At 40.2% G+C, this 22154-nt stretch overlaps 1 protein-coding gene across 1 annotated transcript in view; it reads right to left on the bottom strand.

Annotated features, from left to right (window-relative positions):
- CYFIP1 (cytoplasmic FMR1 interacting protein 1) overlaps nucleotides 1-22154 on the bottom strand; it is a 2370671-nt gene that overhangs the window by 1338692 nt on the left and 1009825 nt on the right. The window contains exon 13 of the mRNA XM_044072062.1: nucleotides 4698-4864. Coding sequence (XP_043927997.1) covers nucleotides 4698-4864 — 167 coding nt within the window. The remainder of the gene's footprint in view (nucleotides 1-4697; nucleotides 4865-22154) is intronic.

Here is a 22154-nt window from a genome sequence, read left to right on the forward strand (position 1 = left end):
AATGGGCTCATTTCAGGCCCAGTGGACTATCCCAGTAAACACATACAACAGACAGACAGACAGACACAGATAGATAGATAATCAGTGCACTTAGTTGATAGGGTTGCCACCTGAAACTCTTTCTGTAGATCTGGCCTTTGGGGGGGGGGGGCTTGAAATGCTAAATGCATTAATACTTTGCAAGAAAAAAAACCTTTTCTGACTTTTCTCTAAATGTCACAGAAATCTTAGATATATATTTAAGTTACCTTAACATATAAACTATTACACATAACTTTTAAAGCTTTAATGTCCAATAACACAAGCACTTTCATCCTGTTATAATGCAGGACTTTTTCAAAGTAAATTCATTATAGCAGGATGAAAGCGCTTGTGTTACTGGACATTAAATCCATTTCTTTTATTTATGCTGCCATTGTTCCTGTGTGTCCTAACCGCTTGATTTTATTTACTAGTACTGGTTTTGCTTTTTTTCCGTAGTTTTAGTAACTTTTAAAGCTTAGCATTTCAATACTGTGTTGTTGCTTATGTAAATTTGCCAGAAGAGTTGACAACTGCCTTTATAGGTTCATATGTTAGTATTAGGCTATCTGCTACCTTGCAGGCTCTTTTAAGCCTAGACAATTATCCAGTTTGAGAAACAAACCCTGTACCTTCTGTTTGTAAGGTAAACACCTTAACCACTACGCCAACCCGCCACCTCAGAAAAAATTATCAGCCCTGCCAGGTCTTGAACCCAGGGCCCTGTACACCACTGTCAGAGCAATGTACCACTACACCACTTGAGCTGATTAAACCCCTAACTGATCCATTTCTTTTGTTTTGCTATGAAAGGGTAGTGTTAAGTTCTCCTCATCTCTGCAATAAAAACAGTGGAAAACAGTTCCACAGCTTTCTGTCTCAGCTGCTGTGTTCCTCACATTAGCAGGATTAATTGCTCATCTAAGACTGACAGCAATACCTGACACGGTATACTACAGATTTAACTGTGTCTATGATATGTCATATGCAGGTGGAGTCTAATTTTTCTGCAAATTATGGGAGAAGTTGAGTTTTAAAAAAATGTAGGTGGGCTTTCCCTTCCTTTGATTCCAATGCAAGGAAATAAAAAGTACAAGCAGGTTTCTGGTATCTACACAATGTTGGAGCCATACTGTAGGGAGAAAAGAAACCTAACGATTGAGTTAAACTGTATGAGAGGGTGGAGTTTTCCTTTAAATACATCAATCAGCCAATATAAACAATTCAACTATTAATTATGTAAAACAAATAAAGGTGTAATACATAATAAATACTTCACCATCCTGTAAAATGGACACAAATATATGACTTTTACTCAGCTCAAAACAATGCATCATAAAACACACTGTCATAACAATAACCTTCTCATCTAGAAATATATTACTTATAAAATACATATTTATAAAATACATACTTATAAAAATACTCTACTTATAAATATTTATGGCTTTCAGGACCGGTTTAATAGAAACCCTATTATCCAAACCCTGTCCTCTATTAGCACCTAACTGAATAATCCATCTCATTTCAGATGTCTCAGACAAATTTCTGGCATCACCCCCACATTCACAGAGTTTGAAGGTTTAAAAGTGTGTGAAATATTATTTTGCATAACATGTCTAGCTAATGCATTAATGTTATATAAATGTTCCCTTATAGTATCATGTAGACATCTATCAGTTTTGCCTATATAAAACAAAATACATTCCTCACAATAAGTTAAATACACTAAATGGCAGGTATTACAATCTGCCCTTGCCTTAAAAATCAACTGTTTACACATGTCTGGATGTATAAAGCAATTAGCTGAATCAATAAATTTGCAATATTTGCACTTAGTACATGGGAATGTTCCGCAGACATATCCAATGTCTGGTGACCTTTCAATAATTCTAGGATAACATAGCATCCTTTTCAATGATTTTTTATTCTTATAGAGGAAATAAGGCCTCTCTCCAAATAATGATTTAGTATCAGGACCCACTGTCAATCTGTGAGTGTTTCTCTAATATTTGAATAATTTGTTTAACATTACTCGAGTAAACTACAGACATCCTTATCAGAGAAGTATTCATATACTTAGTGGCAACATGCCATGGGCCCTCACAAAAGTAGGCTTTCCCCTATGTTGATCTAAATTCTGGTATATTATCTAAAAGTTATGTTTATGTGAATTTGTTTCTGTTTTTATGCTTTGCACAACAGCTTAGAGAAACGTAATTTCATTCACCTGTGTACTGTTGCTGTATGCTCTGAATGATAATAAAGTTAACTTTGACTTTGAATACACTTGGACTGCAGGCTAGAGACATATCAAGGTTCGATATCAGAGAAAGGTAAAGAGAAAGGAACAGGGGATCCTAAGTGACAGACCAGCACTGGTACAGTTTTTAGCTGAATCTAGAACAGGAGCTGCCATTAAAAAGGGGATAATTAGTGGGGCATATAAAATACTGCAGGAATCAATCAGGGGAGGTTAGAAAGGATTGGGAAGGGAGATTAAATAAGCAATTCACAAATAAATAATGCAGTATATATAATTATGGCTCCCAAATATGCAACAAAGTCCAGAAGATTTAGGACTTTTGCTTGGAAGTGTTTCCATAGGTATTTTTATTTTATTGTATTTTTCCTCAGGTAGACTGCAAATATTGGAGGTGTAATAGGGAAGAAAGAGGTAATTGGGAACATATTTTTAGGAGTGCAATGAGTTGGCAGACATTAAAATTTCCCTGCAGACCCCTTTGTTAGAAATATTGGATAAGCAAATCTGTGTAACTAAAGAAATTCTTTTTTTGAGCTGTAACACAGGATCTGAATTGCCTAGACATAGTAAGCCATTATTTAGTTTAATTCTGGTGGTCACCAAAAAGCAATTGCTAGAAAATTGAAATCAAAATCTAAAATAATAGCATTTGAAGTAGTGACTATAATAACAGAGATGAGTGGGATCTTTAGAAAAGGGCAGGTGCAAATTTCATAGGAAAAAATGGGAACTGTGGGAACAATACATGCATAATAATGTTTTGGAGGAGGAATGAGGTTTAAGGGAAGGCAGGAATTGAATGAGCTATGTAATATTCGATTGACCGTGAATGTACAGAAAATTTTATGGGATGTATAATGTTTGCAACTGAAAACATGTCAATATGGTTTGTTTTCATTTACATATATTTATGATTACCTATGTCATACGGGATAACGCAATAAATATGCTTTTTTGTATTAAAAAACAAACAAGGAAAGTGGAATGCTAATGACTGTTCCACTGTAGTGATTTCTGCTGCTCAACAGGTAGCAGCCTTTGGTGCTGGAAGATTTGAAGGCTGTGAGTTCTATACCTGCAACAGATACTTGGATTCATTTCCCAATACTAATACTGCAGTGCAGGATGGGGGAGGGGGGTGCAGCAACCTGAATGTGCTGTCCTTCAGATGAGAGATTAAACCAATGTCTCATCTGCATGAGATGGTGGTAGCTCAGGTGGATATGAAAGATCCCATGGCACGTATCAAAATTGGGGAGGTTCCCCGATGCCCTGGCCAAATTTCCCCTAATCAGTATGAAAGCTAACTCAGATCTCCCCTGAAAAGAGCACACTGGTCTAGTGGGACTAACACAGTCAACAAAGCACAAATAAATAAAGATCTGAATACCTAAAGTAGTAATATAAGGAAAAACTGCTATATGACTGTGGGACACCGATGCTTACATTACCGAAAAAGAGACAGATTATTAAGAAGCTAGAGTTTTAGGTGTATCCATCCTCAGTCTACTATGTAGTTTTGATGGAAATGTGGCTGCACAACTGATTGTGGTTGGAGGGACAGTTATATGAGTATAAGGAGCATGCATCTTTGTCAAGTGTGTTTAAAAGATACAAAAAAAACTAATGTGAACAATGAACAAATGTTTCATGGCAGCCACTCTTTGAAATCCCTTGTACTTTCAAAAAATGTTTTAGGGTGACCGCATGACATTTAAAATCTGTGATTGATGCAATTAAGTCTCCTGGCAAGAACATACTGCAGTTTAGAATTCTTTTCCACACAGGATAGTCACTTGTTGGTTATGATAACAGTTGGACCTGGCTTGTTATTGAAAAACATATGAGCATAAAACAGGCTGGCTGATCTAAACTGTGACAACTGGAATTTGTAAAATACATGTATCTGAACAGACTATATTTGGGTAGTGATGATGGAGTTAATTGTTTGTGTGTCATCCTGGGTGGAGTGAGTTTGGGGTCAAGAAGGGATGGCAACTTATCAATTATATTTACATGCTGTACATAACATTAAAATTACTGCAAGAGTGAAAAAACTTAAAATACTATAGGAATAAACTGTCCCAAGAGGTATGATGCAAATTTATTCTTACAAAGCCTCATGATTAAAAGCACAGTCTGCACACTTAAGTTAACAGAAACATTTGGCATACATTTGCAAATTTATAAGATGACATCAGGATGCGAGTTACACCCTTCTTAAACGGCAAAAACAAATCCTCCAAATTATGCAAAGCTATACGCTGTATTATGAAAATATGAATGTTCTAACAAATAAAAAATATCACTCAGATTTTTTCAAAATTACAGTATGCTAGAAGATCTAAAAATAGTACCGGATAAAGAAAAATGTTACTATATACACTGCTTAGAAAATATCAAGTCCAACCTCTGAATTACGTTTTTCTTCTTCTTAATAGCTTGTCTTAATGGTTCTCGAAGTGTAACCTGAGCAAAATCCTGGAGAGCAGCATAAATTGTATGACGGATGGCATGGTTGAATACACTTTCCATCCTGCCCATCAAAACCTGAAGCCCTTTTATCATGGCAATAACCTGGAAAGACATGGAACAAAAGCTGTAAGCAGTCCAATCACTAACTGCAGAAAAAACACAAGTGCATGGATATGTATCTGGCAAACTTAATTGGGAAATAACTGCTGTATAAGGTACTTAGCATACTAAGATAGCTTTGATCAGTTGCTTCTTATTACAGTAGCAATACCATACATATAGGTTGGTCTGCCATCAGGCCAGTGCTAGTCCCACCCAGATTTTTCCCAAGCTATCAGATACACCTGTGGATAGGGAGGACGCAATAGCCTTCTGTGTGATGGTATATCAGTCTCCCTCTCCTTTACATCTCTCTATTACTCTGAAAAAAAAAATCCTACAGGAAATTTATAAGCAGGTCAGGGGGGGTCTAAGATGTAAGCCATTCCCACCCAATCAACTACAAATCTTCCAAGTTTTCAGTTTGAGGCAAGACAGCTTTATACAGTCTATCATTTTTTCATCACTTCCCAGGTTAGGAAAGTAGCGTGGAATTGTCAGAGGATGATGATTTCACATCTAAGGAAGGAGAGAGAAACTAGAGTTGTATGAAAATACTCACCATAACACTAGCTATTTAAGACCATCTTTGTAAAAATCCACTGTCAATCATTAGCAGACAGGAGTTCCGCTGTGGTGACCCCTAACCAGGAAAAGCCAAAAGACTTTTTATTGCTATATTGTAACTGCCAGTAACTGGAAATTTCCTGCAGACAGATATCTGCCATTCTGGCCACACTTCTGGAACTGCTGAACATTTTAGGAGCACAGCTGCTCTTCTCCCCACAATGCAGACATCAGGATTATGCTCAGTAGAAAAGGCAGTGCAGCCCATGTTCTGCAGTAACCTATAATGCAACAGTAATTTTGTTATTTGACCATATATTATTATGATGAAAAGATTCATATTATTGCATTCATCAAAAGGATGCTGCTGCATTACAATTACTTATACAACAGAAGAATACTAAAACAGTTTATGACCCAAGGGGTTGCACCTCACCACTGGCCTGACAAGAGGCTACAGTAGGCCCTTACCTGCTCCTAGACTGTTTACATAGCTTGTAATGATTATGCAAAGTATGGACAAGGGTCCTAGGGGAACTGTCTCACAAAGTACTTGAGCTAAAAGAAAAACTATGATGGTAGTGGTAGCACTAAAAAAATGCATCTTTAACTTTGTCTTAGTGTCTTACCATGGTAATTACAGCAAAAGTTAAGGCAAATGAAAAGTCATTTATACAATGACTACTTTGAGACAGGTCTGCCTTGATTTCCTAACAAAGGAAACACAGCTAATCTATCTACACTCCTTTATCCTCTCAGAGTAGGATCATAGGAGGTTACTAGGCTAACAGCCACAGAGCCTATACAAGCCTAGCTAAGTTCAAACCGTGTTAACAAGGGTGTCTGGTTCAAGCAGACACTAAAATCAGCACCTATTGCCCCTGTCCAAAAGGGATACAGGTGGAACCCCCAGAATGAATTTCCAGTTACCCATCCGATCGTCCAAATTACTTTTCAATAGGGCCAATGAGGGGCTTTGTTTAACATTAATAGGAAACTTGTCCCAATGGTGGTTCAACCTCTGAGACAAACATGTCTTTCCAGCAAGTTCTGTTGATGTCACATACCAGGTTAAGGTGCTTTGAGCAAGTGACCCATGTGACATTTGACTTGTGAATATTCAGCATTTCTGTTAAGGCTGGGTCAGCGATTACTCTATATGCAAGGCACAGGTCACCTCTGAGCAGTCTATGACACAGAGTAAAGTGACAATGATTTTAGTCTGCCCGCATAAGATAGATCTTGAAGACCCTGAATTTTCTTTTTAAGGAACCTTTGTGGTCTCTCCAATTGCTGTAGATGTTTAAAAAGGAACATAACAAAGGGAGCATTGTACTCTACTATTGGCCTGACGAGGGAATAGTACAGTGTGGGTTTATAACCTCTCTTTTTCTGGATGCAATGCCCTTACGTATGAGATGAGCAATATAAAATGCCAGAAATGGTGGCATGAGCCAGCTGGGACTCTTCCTTCATCCAGGAGCGATCCTCTCAGCTGCACCATCAAGCTCCTAAGCTGTTAATCAAACTCTGGTCACATGGGTCACAGACAAGTCTTTACTCATCTACAACATCGGTGTAACTATGTCTGCTCATACATCAATGAGTGACAACTGTTGCTTCAATGAATTACTAGTGCAGATAAAAAGTCCCCGTTTCTTTATACTGCAATTAATTCTGTTGTTCTCTGGATATAAAAAAACATTCCTGCCCAAAAATAACAGTGTTTACTAGATTGTGCATGCTGTGGTATAACTCATGGGCGGCACAGTGGTGCAGCGGTTAACGCACGTTAAGCAGCAAGAGGTTCCTTCGGTTCTCGGTTCGATCTGCTGCTGGGGTGCCTGTGTGTGGGGTCCTGTGTTCTCTGGTTTCTCCAGGTGGGTTCCTCCAGGTACCCACATTCCTCCCACATTCATCTGGAGCATTCTCGGCATTTCTCCCGCCTCTCCGCTGAAAACAGGCTCTGTGGAACCCTGTCGGTTCCATTCACAAAAATAAAAATAAATAAATAAATAAATAATCACTGATCATCATAAAAAAGCTGCTAGCAACAGAAAAAAACAAACTCTTCCAAAAAGTCAGTTGCTGGTTTCAACAAGATACAATCACATGATGTACAACTAAAGAACCTCCGCTGCCTAGCCTATATCATCACAGACCAAGAAGTTCTTTTGTGAAATGATGTAAGATTTGAATAGTGAATGATGGAATGACCTTTATGATCTGCAGTAGGGAAACAAGAGGAAAGAAAAAGGAAAACGTTCTGAATGGTTTCTCAGCACTAAATTATATGAAAGTGATATAGAGAGAAAATATATCTCATTGAAAGGGTTAACTACAACGGAGGGTGGAGTTTTCCTTTCACTGCTTTTGGACAGCCATCAGTTGCAACCTCCTTTTCCTATTGTTGAAGGATAAAAGACTAGCACCAGAGTAGTTTAATTCAATGCCAACTCTAAGGCAATATTTGGCATAAAAGAAAGGTTTACAGCCAGGGGCTGCCATGTCCTTGTAAAAGATGTAAATGTCTCTCTAAAGATCAGGGCTTGCAGCTCAGACATTTTCTTGGCAGAAGTAATGGCCATCAATAACACAGTCATTTTAATGTTTCCAAACTAGTTGTCTCAAGAGGAGGAAATGAATCAAGGCATTTTTCTGCCGCAAAATTCAGGTTTCAGGAAGAAGGAATATGCCTCCAGGGCAACTCAAATGTTGTTTAACTACTGAATGGGATGACAAAGGAAAATCCATTGGAAGGCATACTGCAAAGGTTGACAGATAACAGATGTATAAACTAAACTAACCTCAAAAAGCTCAGCCAGATACTTCAGAAAAGTAAGATCAGAGGCAACAGCAGATTATGTGGTTCTACCAAAGTACTGGTAGACCAATAAAAAGCATCTTTTCATCTAGCAATATATATCCCCCCAGTATTGGGTTTCCTGGCCTCCTCTTATACCAGTTATGTAGGGAAACAGGCCCTTAAATAGATCAAGCTGAGATCATCCATGAAGTTAGTTTCAGGATTTCAAAATTAAGGTGCACTGCAAATCTCGCTCTGTTGTTTCAAAAGTGTGCGGAGATCTGATAGAAGTAACTGCCCCTTTGACTACTTCTTTCGGCTTTTCCTGGTTAGGGGTGGCCACAGCGGATCACCTGTCCGCTCATGATTGGCAGTAGAGTTTTATGGTGTCGAGTTGCCAGCCCGGCGCCCAACCTTCCACAGAAGGGGCACACACACAGACAGACAGACAGACACACACACACACACACACACACACACACACACACCATGCGACCACAGGGAGGATATGCAGACTCCGCAAAGAAGGCACCCCCCAGCTGAGGTTCGAACCGGAGAACCTTTTGCTGTAAGGCGACAGTGCTAACCGCTTAGCTGGAAGAACCACAACAGTCTTAGATAAAGTGGAGCTACTACCTTTTCTTCACACAGAGCAAGTTTCTCTCCAACAGGATACAGTAGTAGTACAATTAGTTTTCTTACATGGGTACAAGGCACAGAAACTGTTTAGTTGATAACTGTTCTGGGAAGCAAAAGGGAATCAAACAAATCCCTCTATAGATCGCCCTGTTTTCGTACCAACATCAGAAAGAGCTCCCTGTCCAGTTTCCACTCATGCAGGTTATAGGTACATCTGTTTAGTTGGTCTGCTAGGCATTCTGGTTTTAGGAAATGTATTCAGCTTGGTGGTGGAGGCCTTAACCCTGTGCCAGTTTTCCTGCCACAATGGCCAACATGTTTTGAGAACAGTGCATGTATCCCTCACTGATTACTGATATACCATATCACAATAGCTTTGCTTGTCTTGTTACTTGGTTTCCCTGGGTGCCACAATAATATGAATATCTACAGTGCATAAATCAATACCTTCAAATTTATGTGCTTTTGTTTGCTGGTCTACCTTTCCTTCACTTCAAGGTGTCCTACGTGAGGTCCCATGCAATATCTGATGGCATTCTAAAATCACAAATGGCATTTTTGGGTTGACCTGCACTTGGTGTGCTTACTGCCCGAACTTTCTGGTGACAGTTTGGATAAGAAGGGTGACTTTCTCCAGAGGTGGACAACCTATTTCATGAATTTCTGAGTTTTCTCATTTGGAGTCTGGCCTGAATTATAAGAATAACACCAGCGGTGTAACCTACAACCTGCAATAAGACCCTTACTCTCAGGCTGACTGCTGCTATCAAGCTGAATTTCTGCAAGCTCAGGGAGTTGGCTACGTAGGTCAGGCACTTAATGGTATAAAAAAGGGACCGAGGAAGCTTGAATCATAAAGTAATCCATAAAGGGGTATTTATGACTCCCTTTTGTTCTCAGGTCTTTAAAAACTAAGGACAAGCATTTGGTGAACATCTTGAATACAGTAGCTAGAAAAAACTGCAAGGGAATAAACTGACAATCCTCTTTCCCAAGCACAAAGTGAACAAACTGCCTAGGACTTCTGCAAAAGAGAATGTGCTGTTAGGTGTCCAGGTCCATGGTCACCATTATTGCACCCCAACAAGTAGCAGAACAGCATGCGAGGGTCACACTTTGAACATTTTTTTTTTTTTTTTACTGCTAGGAATCTGTTTAATCTTGAAAAAGTCTCCAGAGGTTGCCCTTTTTCTGGTGTTAGAATTTCTCCATTGATCTGGTTTAAGACTCTTTCTACAGCCCCACAGCGTAGCAGTTGTTCCAGATCTGACATACGTAAATTGACCTGGCTGGGATACTGGAGAGACACTTAAAAAGGAAGGAACGTTCTGAACTCTATTTTGCAGCCAGTAGTAATTATCACTCTTACTCTGAAGTCTGAGGTCATGGCAAACAACTTTCCAGTAAAGTAGGATAGTCTGTAACATAGGAACCAAGGGGAAAGGAAAGTATGGGAGAGGAAGCATGTTTTCTTCAGTAGGCGAGGGATATGTTTACCCTTTTCTTACCTGGTTTGCCTGCTCTGGCCCCTTTCAGCTCCGCGTACCATTTCTTCTGAAAGTCCTTTGAAATGCTCTGTCCTTGACTGCCTGCAATAAAAAACATTGCTTTTCTGGATAATGCCCCCTAATCAGAGGAATTATGGAATGAAACTGATGCTTCATAGATTACACAGTTTCACTTCCCTTTCAATTTTTTTAAATACATTTTTTGGGAAAGGGCTAAAAGGCAATTCCTTATCCAAAGTTGCTCTTAACTACTGCCTATGTCTTCTTATAGGGACTGAATCTTCAGCTAAGCTGACCAACAAACAAAGGTGCGTCTCTTCAGCTTCATGTAGGGCTAACAGGGTCACTAAGGTTAAGTACTTTCTGCTCATACATTCTTTAATGATCAGCTTAAGTTATTCCACTTTTCGAAGACACTTCTGATGACCTTGTGTCCACTAGTTGACAGCTCTCTGGCTGTGGGCACCCCATGGCCTAGTGTTAATTTTTTTTATATATGCTTGAGAATGGCCCAGAAGTTTCAGGTATGGCAAAGTAAAGTTTTCGTATTAAATGTCCTTCACTGTTCACAAGAAATATGATATTTTCTTCCTACAAAAGCCACTGAGGATGGCAATCTTTTGGGGGAATCTCTCTCTCACGGGCGCATCTGCTGCTGACAGCTTCAAGGATGTCATGCACCTCAGGAAAACAATTCACAAGAAAACTGGAATAGCTATTACAAAATTAAGAAAGAATCCAACAATAACCACAACCATCAATAAGCACAGCTAGGCAACTTGGGGTAATTTGTTTTCCCCAAACTGGTTATTTATCACTCACTGGAAGTCAACTGGCATGTGTCAGAGACTACAGAATGAAAGCAGCTTATGGCAACAAACATATATGAAAACTGCACAAACTGCTCTGCCTCCTCCTTGTCTTCCAACCATTATGCTAATGTCCTCAGCATCAGGAAGAAGCCAGTACTACTCAGGTGATATCCAAGATCTCCTGAGGACTAGACAGAACAGTGGATGTTCACTTGTGGCTAATTCCCAAGTACAAAAACCTTGTGATAAATATCTCTTGCTTCCTAAGTAAGCAAAATATTATGTGGCTCATGCCTGCCTAGTCTGCTTTTTAATAACATCTCCTAGACTAGAGGGAAATGACAGAATGCATCGAGTCTTCTACTGTAGTCTCAGGATACTGATTTCTGATCTCCAAGATGGACCTGGGCATTCATCTGAGAGACAAAAAAGTTTACATTTGGTTGTCTCCTTATTGAAGGCAGTTCTAGAAATGTCTCTCTAGCCAGCAACCATGCATAGGCTGGTTCTCTCTGCTTACTGAACAAGATATCTTGTGTAAATACAACTACTATGAGACACGCAATGAATGTAAACCACCAAGGAAAAGAAACCAGTGAATAACTTTTCCTTGGTGGTTTACACACAAGATATCTTGTGTGTTCTGTGCTTCTGGTATGAAGAAGCTTGGAAAGTGAGACCCACACTTAAGGCTAGATCCAAGGCTGCACTGTCCACCCACAGAGAGGAATCCAAACATCTCTCTCCCTGTTTGAGGATGTACTACATTAACAGGGTGTTTATCCTTATCAAAAAAAGGACCTAAATGAAGCTTTGGACTTAGTTCTTTGACAATTAGATGAACTGCTCTTATACCCTTCAGATGTGTGTCATTCCAGGATACTTTGAAGTCAGTGGCCTCACTCTGTCTGATCTCTTGGAAGCAAGCCACCCAAAACACATCTGAGGAATCTGCTGTCAGTACTTCAAAGGGGGTAGAACAAAACGTGTCTAGACTGAGCTCAAATACCTCAGTCCAGTACACTCATTCTTTTCCTCAAAGCTATAATCAGATCCGACTTTCCCTACCCTCATTCTAGAGATTCCTCAAGCATCCCTTGATTTTTCCCATGAAAAGCTCAGCTTGTTGGGAAAATTTAACAATGCAACCACCATAACATAAGGGACACAATTAAGAGGTAATTGATATCAATTATAAATAATGTATGTAGTCCTACAGCTGTTATTTTTTTCATACTTTAAATGATTGTATAACTTCTTGCATTTTAATTGTATGAGTATTATAATTGTATTTTATGATACAACCAATAAAACACTTAAGACATATAACAGAAGCTGACAAACTCCAGAGTTTTTAGCCTGTCTCCAGCTGTCCTAGAAAGCATAAGCAGAACTCTCCTGATTCTCTCCAGCATGCTAGGATGGTGGTCTGAGAGATGTATCATATGAACAGTGGAATAAAGTATGCCTTCCAGTGCCTATGCCCCTCAATAGGACCTCAGGAGACCCAAGTTCAATCAGTAGCTAGTATACTTGACAAGGGCAGGCAAGGGAGGATGAGTGTGCCCATCCTGGAGGGTTGGAGGGAGTCAAAACACCGAGAGACACACGTTTGGTCAAACTTCCCACCAAAAACTGCAGCTCTGTGTTTCCTGTGAATGACTGGGATGTCCTGCTAATGTCAGCTCCTTGTAGAAATGAGGGGGCAGAGTAACACAGATACCCAGGGATATCTCTGGCTGGTCACTGGTGGCAAGGCTTAAAGAAAATCCGAACCACCCTTAATGGCTGCCTTAATAACGTTCTCTCCCTATCAACCCACACCTCACTGCTGGGGAAATGAATGAGCCATCACATACTTTGACTACCTTTATGGCTAGTCTTGACAATTGCATGGTTAGTCTCAAATTTATACCAAGAGTGTCATGTACAGACCTGCTTGATTTGGCAAGTGAATATTATTAAGTGCTTGAAAGGGAGGGGTGAACCTTTATGTTTGCCGTCTTAAAGGAGTATATGGCTAAGCTTCTTATTGTTCCCATGATCCCTTGCATATTACTGTTCCTATGTAGCTGTTTGGAGACATGACAGGCAAGCAGTGAAGGCAAAAATGCAAAAATCTGAAAAAAATCCCTCTCAGATATATTCTTATTTTTGATGATCTATAAGGGAACAGCCCTCAGTGTGTGTGACTGAGTTTATCCTCCTTTCCACATTAGTCTGGCATTATTGGAGGCTTCCACACTTGGAGACAGCAACAGTCCAGAATACGATGTTATGTGCAGCACTACAAGAGTACACCCTCTTTTTCAGCTAACACATTTACTGAAAGATCAAGGAAAAAAATGAACATTTTATACCTATATTGATTTTTTTTTTTTTGGGGGGTCTTGCTGTAAACTAGCAAAAGACATCAAGAGGGCTCTTTAAAATCTCTGATGGCTTTAGTAAAAGGAAAGGAAGCACACTGCTGAGGTGGGTGGAAACACTCCACCACTCAGCACAGTGAAAGAGCCCAATACCAGGAATAAGCACAAGTTGGCAATGATGACTTTGCAGCAATGGGCGCCTCACAGTTGACAGCAGTAGTAGTTTTACATGAAAGGGAATTCATCTCCATCATCAGATTCCGGTTCATGTTCAATGTACTTCTGATTTTTCTAGTCAACTCCTGCATTTTTTTCCTGTCTCTCAAACATTTTCCTATGGAATCCTGGAAAAAGTACAGTTGTGTACACTTACCATAGGTGTAGATGTTCGAGTGCATTCACTGTTGCAGTCCTAACAATTGGGTTATCCTGCTCCCAGCAGCCCTCAGTCGGCCCGAATATCAAAGTCCTCGGTATATGATGTCGGCTGCCGTCGGCTGTAAACCTGACGTTAGAATGTCAGGTATAAAGGGAGGCAGCCAACGCCATTTCCTCAGTTTTTCTTGCCTTAACTGTCAGGAGCCCCTAAAAAGAAAGCTAGACCAGGAAGGAAACATCCTGGAAGCATACAATCCAAAAAAGTTTAGATCTAGTCTGTGCCTCAGGAAAAAAAGGGGAATGGAGGGTGGGAAACCAGGACTTGCAGGAATTGCCTTGCAGAGAGCTGGGTCATGCTTGCCAAGTTCTTGGAAGTAAGTTGAAAGATCTTGCTTCTCTTGAGGGAGGAATACCATCTGGGTGGCTGTATTCAGACTTGCTCCCAGGAAAACAATCTCCCTTGTAGGAACCAATTTTGATATCTTTTCGTTGAGAGTGTAACCCAAAGAGGTGAGAATGTTTTTCACAAAGTCCAAATCCTTTTTTAGTTGTGGGGAATTTGCTTGAATGAGACAGTCGTTCAGGTATAGATAAATTTGAATGTTTCTCTGCCTGCAAAAAGCAATGACTGGCACCAGGCACTTTGTAAAAACTCTGGGAGCAGTAGCTAAGCCCAAGGGCAATGTAGAGAATTGGAAGTGTTGCTTTCCAGCCTTGAAACGAAGGAACTGAAGAGTGAGCATCTTGAATTTGGGAATCACCAGAAAAATGTTTAGAATAGACAAATCCAGAATAGGGCGCCAGGTTCCCCCTTTTTGGGGCACCAGAAAAAGCCTTGACTAAAAACCTACGCCTGCCTAAATTGCAGGAATTGGTTCTATAGCCCCCAGAGTCAATAGAGAAGAAATTTGGTGTTCTACCTCTGCCCTGTGAATTTTGGGTATGTCTGGGTACCCTTGTAGAACAGAGAAGGTGTGAAAATAAAACTTGTAACCTTGGTTTACTATATTGAGCATCCATATGTCATCTGTGATAGTAGACCATACATCTGCAAACCTGGCTAACCTTCCCCCCAAAGGAAACCATGGGTCCGCAGAGGTAGGCACAAGAAGGCCGGAGTCATTGAGAATGCTTGCTTTGGAAAGCTGGCTTAGGTACTCCCAGATTTGGAAGAAGGATGCCATTGTTTAGCCTTTTGAGGTGCAGAAGCCTGCCCTCTGGAATATCTGAAACCCCCTAGGCCTAGAACAACCTTGCTTACTGGGATCAGGAAACGACCAATTCTTGGAGGGGTAATGCCTACTAAACCGAGGGGGCTGAACCTGAAGGAAATCCTTAACAGCTTTTATAGATTTTGTCTTATCCTCCATCTTCTTCAGTACCTCTTCAGCCTTGCTGCCAAAAAGGGTGTCCAGCAGTTTAGATTTAACAAGTTCAGAAAGAGGCTGCTCCCTAAGCCAGTACCTCTTCAGCCTTGCTGCCAAAAAGCACATCCAGCAGTTTAGATTTAACAGGTTCAGAAAGAGGCTGCTCCCTAAGCCAAGCATGCCTTCTAATAACAGAACCAGTGGCTGCTGCTCTGCAGGAAGCCTCCAAAGTGTCAAAACCACAATGCAGGGAATGCTTAGTAACAAGAGTGGCAGAATTTAGTAAATCCTGTAAGTCTTTGTTCTCCGACAGAGCAGGATCATCCCCAAGTTTAGCCTTAATAACCTCCAAAGTATGTTGCTAATACTTAAGCATGTGAAAAAGACAATTCACAGATCTAATGGCAAGCATTGCAGAGGTGTAGACTTTTTTATCCCACCTGTCTAAGGCCCTAGATTCCTTATCCGAAGGGACAGTGGTTTTAGCAATAGCAGCTTTAACACCTTGGGGACCTGAGAAATAATCGCTGGATTATCAGTTGGATTTTTGAAAAGGAACTGATGAGAATCAGCAACCCTATAATACCTATCAGGTTTTCTGGGGGCAGGAGGAACAGAATTAGGAGTTAATTCAAAATGGGTTGGGTCCAGAGTTTGGAGGTTACCTATGTCTATTTTAAGAAGGTCCATAATAACTCTTGCAATGGCCTTGCAGATGATGCTAGTTAGGCTTATGGGCATATAATTCCCAGGGTCGGTTAATGGTCCCCCTTTGTGCAGAGTGTTTACTGCTGCTGTCCTCCACCCCACCAGAACATAGCCAGTTCTCAGGCTGTGGTTAAACAGGGATCCAAGAGGGTCTGCTAAGTCATGTTTAAAAGGCAACCTGGGATGTTGTCTGGTCCCAGTGACACCATGTTTTTGGCCTTGTAAATTGCCGAGATGACCTGCTCTCTTGAGATAATAGGCTGAGGAATGGTGTCAGGTATACTTTGGGGGATGACTGGAGGGGACAGAGGGGTGAAGTCTGCTTCAAATCTGTCAGCTAGCAGGTTGGCTATTACCTCTGGCTGAGTACGGGTAGTGCCAGCCACAGCTAGGTCAGCACATAGCTGGGTATTCCCCTTCAGATTTTGGACTTAATTAAAGAATACCTTGTGATTATCCTTAGCTAGAGAGACCATTTCTGCATCATAATTAGCTGAGGAGGACTTGAGAATATCTCTAATTAATTTGTTTAAGCTAGGGAGGGATTTCTTCCTCTGCTGAGCCAGTTCACTCTTGTTCTTGGACATTAGTTCCTTTCTCTTGTTGTATAGCCTGTTTATACTAGGGGTCCACCAGGGTGGCTTGTTTTTTAGGCAAGACCTGTTTTAATCTGGTCAGGTACAGCTGATTCTATACAACTGCTTAAGTGGTTAAACAGGGCATTGGTGTAAACCTCTGCATAGGAGTCTGTGTTATCTGCAATCAAGGGGGCTTTGAAACTTATACCATCACTTAGTAGGAGGTAATTTGTCTTTAAAAGAGTTTTTGAGCTTGATGGGGTATCTGGTCTTATAATTACACTGAATGAGACTGATTTATGGTCCATCTTACCAGGCAGGATATCACGGGGGGGGGGGGGGGGTGGATGCAATGCTCTCCCACATTAGTGAGTACTACTGTCCAAGACATTTGAGCCTCTTGTAGGTGTGCTGACTACCTGTTCCACTGCATTTGCATTGGCAAAGTCAAAGAACCTCTGAGCCAGCATTTTTGCGGTCATGTATGTTTCCCAGTCGATGGTAAGATAATTAAGACTACCCATGAGTTAAGGTGTTGGGCTGTATAGCAACTGACTCCACTAAGTCTAGGTATGCTTCTCCTGTTTCATGGTGAGGGACCTATAGCTAGCTATGATGTGGCAGAGGGTTTCACCCATAGTTAATTGTTCATGGAGTAGCTCAAAACAGTCATACCGTTTGACCAGTCTAGAGGTGTACTTATCCTTAATGACGATGGATACACTGCCTCCTTTAATTCTTTCATGCACAGTTTGTGGTCTGAATGTATGGAAGGCATTGTAGCCATGCATAGCCGAGTTTGAACCATGTCTTGGTGACTGCACAGATATCAGCATCTTCCAATGTAAGGAGCGCTTCCAGGGAGTGCAGTTTCCTGTTTAGACTCCTTGCATTAAGAAGCAGTACCTTGGGTTTATCTAAAGAGGATTTTGTTATGTGGGGAGGTTGGGTATTTTGACATTCCCTAAAAAAGGCACAACAGGCATGGCTAATGCCTTTGCCAGTATCCAAAAGCCAAGAGGAGACAGATGCAGACCATCTCTGGCAAAGCAGTGTGGCTGTTTGACCATGTCTTTTCAAGTTAACAAATACTGGATTCCCTCCCCTTGGACTGATAACAGAAGCTAAGCCAATTGTTAAAGTCAATCATTTGTTGTTTGTATTGTGGCAACATCCTTGGAGAAGGTAGAATGTTGCTTAAGGCTAGGCTTATTCCTGCCTGTGACATATAATCTAAGAGCTCAGTCATGTTTCTCTTCATACACTCCAGTGAGGTATGTCTCAAGTCATTCACCCCCACATGGACTATGGCAGAGTCATAGTGGTACTTGTGGTTGAGTGACTTGACGGAACCTGGCCCCTGACAGATAGCTAACTGTAACCTGCTCCTTATCCAGCCTGGTGAGGGGAACATCTGTGCTTTCACAATTGAGTCAGCTATGACCAGTAACATTAGGTTTTGCAGTGTTATGCCTTTTGGGCTTATTTGTTGAGGAACTGGTGTGTGAGTTATTGTATGTCGTGGTTGTTTTTTTGCATTATGTGTGTAAGTGGTTTCTGTTTGTGAGGCCTCTGATCTTTTGACAAGTTAATAGTGAGTACCTCTGCATATGTGGGTTTGTGTGTCCGTATTTAGTGTGGGAAGTGTGTCTGTGTGTGTGTGTGTGTTGACAACCTGTTTGGTATTTAATATGTCCTTATGTGAGAGTCCTGTCTCCCATTTCATAGTGTAACTACATCTCTCATAAAGTATTTGTTTGTTTTAGGACTAAGTGGTTGTCAGTATACATGAGACAATTGCTACATTGATTCAGGATGCCCATGTTTATCAGGCTGGGTAGGGAGATGATGGGAAATTGGATTATTTGACAGGAGTGTGCTTGTAGGGCCGAGATTACAAGAGGGACCTATACTATGTGTAGGCTAAGGATGACCAATAAGGCAACACTACTCAGTGCACAACTGAATTGCTCCTAGAGCAGCAGCAAAGCTTAGAAGGGTTTCACTTACAGCGGTTTAGGGAAAAACTGAGCTTCTAGACTTTTGCGTCTATACAGGGCTCTGCTAACCACCGCTGCACAAAGAGCAGCACTGCACAAATATGTGGCTTAAATACGAGCAAAGAGAAACATGTTTAAGCTAACTACCAATCAGGAAAGCACACAATAAGTCTTCCACCAGTAATCTCCAATCAGGTAAGATCAGCACACCTCTGCTACAAGGGTGCAAAGAACACTTTCTTCACGAAGAATAGCTGTCTTGGAGCCCAAGTGTAACAAGACACACAAACTACCTACAATTAACAGATACAATGCAAAACAGTGCAATTAGCTACTTAAGGCAGCAGCAGACAGTACAGTTTTCTTTGAAACTGCTAAAGTACAGTCACTGTATATATAACAGGAGTGCAAAAAAATACTTGGAGCCCTTTTGTGCGTTTCCTGGCTCATATACAGATCAGGTAAACATCTACTACTACCATGAGATGAATAATCCCAGTCCTCCTAATGAAAAAGCACAGTAAAGGAGTGTCTGGAGTGAAATGCTACCACAAACAAACTTAAAAGATATGAAATGCTACTGCAAACAAAAATACAGTTACAGCAGTGTACTTTAAACAGCTTACAATAGTGTGACTATTCAATAAAAGTACTTTGCTTTGTATAAATAAGTCAACAGCCAATCAATTTAAAAAAAATTATCAAGGCACTAAAAACAAGATATGCTGATTCATAAGCCCTCCAAGTCAATAAAACCACATGCAGAAATCCCAAGTGTTTCACCAACCTAAACAGACCAGGCTACCTCCCAGTGCACTAGATGGAAAATCTACTGCTCTCTTGATGTAAAGACAAGTGCTTGCTAGAGTGTAAAAATACACTACTTTATACAACAGCAAGCTAGATTATGAACTCAGAGCAAGCAAATCAGTGGAACAGACAATAAAAGGTGAAATGCATGTTTTCATTATAAGCATAATGAAAGGCAAAAAATAATTCAAGATTCATTGTACAAAGGGAGGGGCTTCTTAAGCTCAATTTACACTAGGGGTGGGCAGCTTAAAATCAGCAGGTTTAAAGATCAGATCAATGAAGGTGAGGGTGGGTGGGGAAAACTAGAAGGGAATCACCAGAAGTGCTTTAGTTTATTCAAGCATGAAATCATTTTAGAAAAGAAAAAGGCCCAGATATTCACTGTGTATTTAAGTATCACTCAAAAGACAATTTAACCAATGAAAAAACATGTGAAATGGGAAGCCTAGCTAATTTAAGCGTTTATCACTCACACAGAACAAAAACACCAGGTCAAGCAGATTTCTTAAAACAGAAAACAAAAATGGAGTAGGTAAAACAGAAAGCAATTCTATCAGCAAGTCACAGACAAAAAATACAGGTTTATTTTCCTCATCCACCAGGGAATCACCAGCAGTGCTTTAGTTTATGTAGGCTTGAAATCTTTTTAGAAAAGGCAAAGGCCCAGAAATTCACCGTGTATTATTCTGCATGTATTTTCCCACAACTTCCGTTTAATTCCAAGTAATATGCTCCTTCCTATTTTCAAAGATCTTTCTTCCAGTTCCTTTAACAATATTCAGTACTTCAATTACAGCCAATTTAGATTTTACTTTCCATTTTCTAGTAATGGCAATTTGGCAACTAATAGCATTAAACTTAAGGCCTTGCAATGTCTAGACAATTCAGATCCTATGTCTGACTGCAAAAGAATAATTTCCTTAGTTACAACACTTTGCTCCCCCAATAATTCTGACAGAGTACTTTGTAGTGACGTTTTAAAATCTCAAACTCATTACACTCAGAAAAACCTGTTTCCAGTTCTCTCTCTCTCTCCTTCCCCCTCATACCTCCAAGCATGTGACATCTACCTAAGGAAACATTCTTTGAAGTCTACTTGGGGTATAAAAATACATATTCAAACACTTCCAATTAAAAAAATCCTAAACCTTCTGGACTTTATTGCATACTTGGGAGACATACACATGTCCCTCCATTGTTCCTCTGTAAACTGCTTTTCCAGTCTCCCTTCCCAATCTTTTCTAACCTCCTCTTATTGAATCTTATAGTTATGTGACATTTTGTATGCTGTACTAATTACCTCCTTTTAATATCAGCTTCTATTCTAAGGTCGACTAAAAACTCTATTAGAGCTGGTCTTTCACTTAGGACTCCCCTATCTCTTCTTCTTTGCCTATACTCTTGCTGTCTCCAATTTTTAAAACTTGTCCTTTCTGCCACAATTTTGCCAGGATTCTTTCTGCTGGTATGATTGCATCTTTACTAAAACAGGTCTTGGCCAGGTTTGGAGCATACACACAATGTGCCCTCTAAATTAACAAACCCTGCTTTGGAACACCAGTGTAGTTCCTTGCGTGTAACGTTCATAAAACTAATATAGGCTGTTCCTTCCTGTTTCTCTGGTACAGCAGAAAATCCCAGGTTTTCTCTGCAAGCTCTGTCTTTTAACTCTACTATTTTTTGAAACAGCTCTTCTTGAGAAGTCTCATACTCAGCCAGCCTTTTCTTCAATTTGTCTTCTGATTTTTGCAGTTTATCAGTTCATCTGAATAGCTAGTTAAAGCTTCTTCTATTTTTCACAGATTTATTTTTAATTGAGATTATATATTTTTTCAATATTCATTTATTTTAAGTATCTCTGAGTGGATTTGATTTATTTTTTGCTCTACAGAAGTCATCTAGTCTACCATAGCAGACATGAACTGCATTTTGCTGAAAAGCTGAAGGATGTTCCCCAGTCAGAGTTGTCTCTTGTTTCCTGGTTGATTTAATCTCAGGTTCTCAAAGTTTCATCTTTGCTGGCATCATGGTTGTTCAATTAATAGCCAGTGACTGAATTTTACATAAAGAAAGTTACACTGGCCCTTTTTTTTTTTTTTTTTTTACAGTTTCTGTTTTTACACTGCGAGAGTTCAAATCAACCTGTTGATCAGCATGCAGCTACCCTGAAAGTCCTCCAGCTCTTCTTACCTTTAAGCTGCTTTCCTTTCTCATACTGCCAGTACTACAGCCATTACGTAGAACAGTACTTTTGGCTGTTTTTGGTAAAAGAGGATGTACTGCATGAGATGAGGATACAAACAGTTAAGTCTTTATCCAAAGGAACATTCTGGAGTTGCATCTTAACATCTTCAGACAGGGATAATAGCCTCTGCCAGGAATGCAGCCCAACTAGATGCTTCATCCTTAGCATCATACCTGCATTAAACTGCATGCCTGCCCACCTGCATATCAGTCTGGAGCTGGGTTAAAAGTTTAGTCTTCAAAGTATCATCTTCCACTATCCCTCAAAGCTTCTTAGATTTGCTTAAGAATCTTTTCATGATACTTAATTGTGTGGACCTGCCCATTCAGTACTCTAAAGTCTTGGTTTGCTGAAGTGTTTGCTTCCTTTCAAAGTGATCCAAATTCTACTCTCCCAGTCACTGGGAAGTGATACACACCCTAGAGAGCCCTTAGCTCACTTAGCAGACATAGTACCTGGATCCACTGCAAGGTTCTTACAAGAACTTAAGATTCCAGCACAAA

This window comes from Protopterus annectens, chromosome 5.part0 (genome assembly GCF_019279795.1).
Source record: "Protopterus annectens isolate FY-2018-M chromosome 5.part0, PAN1.0, whole genome shotgun sequence".
NCBI lineage: Eukaryota > Metazoa > Chordata > Ceratodontiformes > Protopteridae > Protopterus > Protopterus annectens.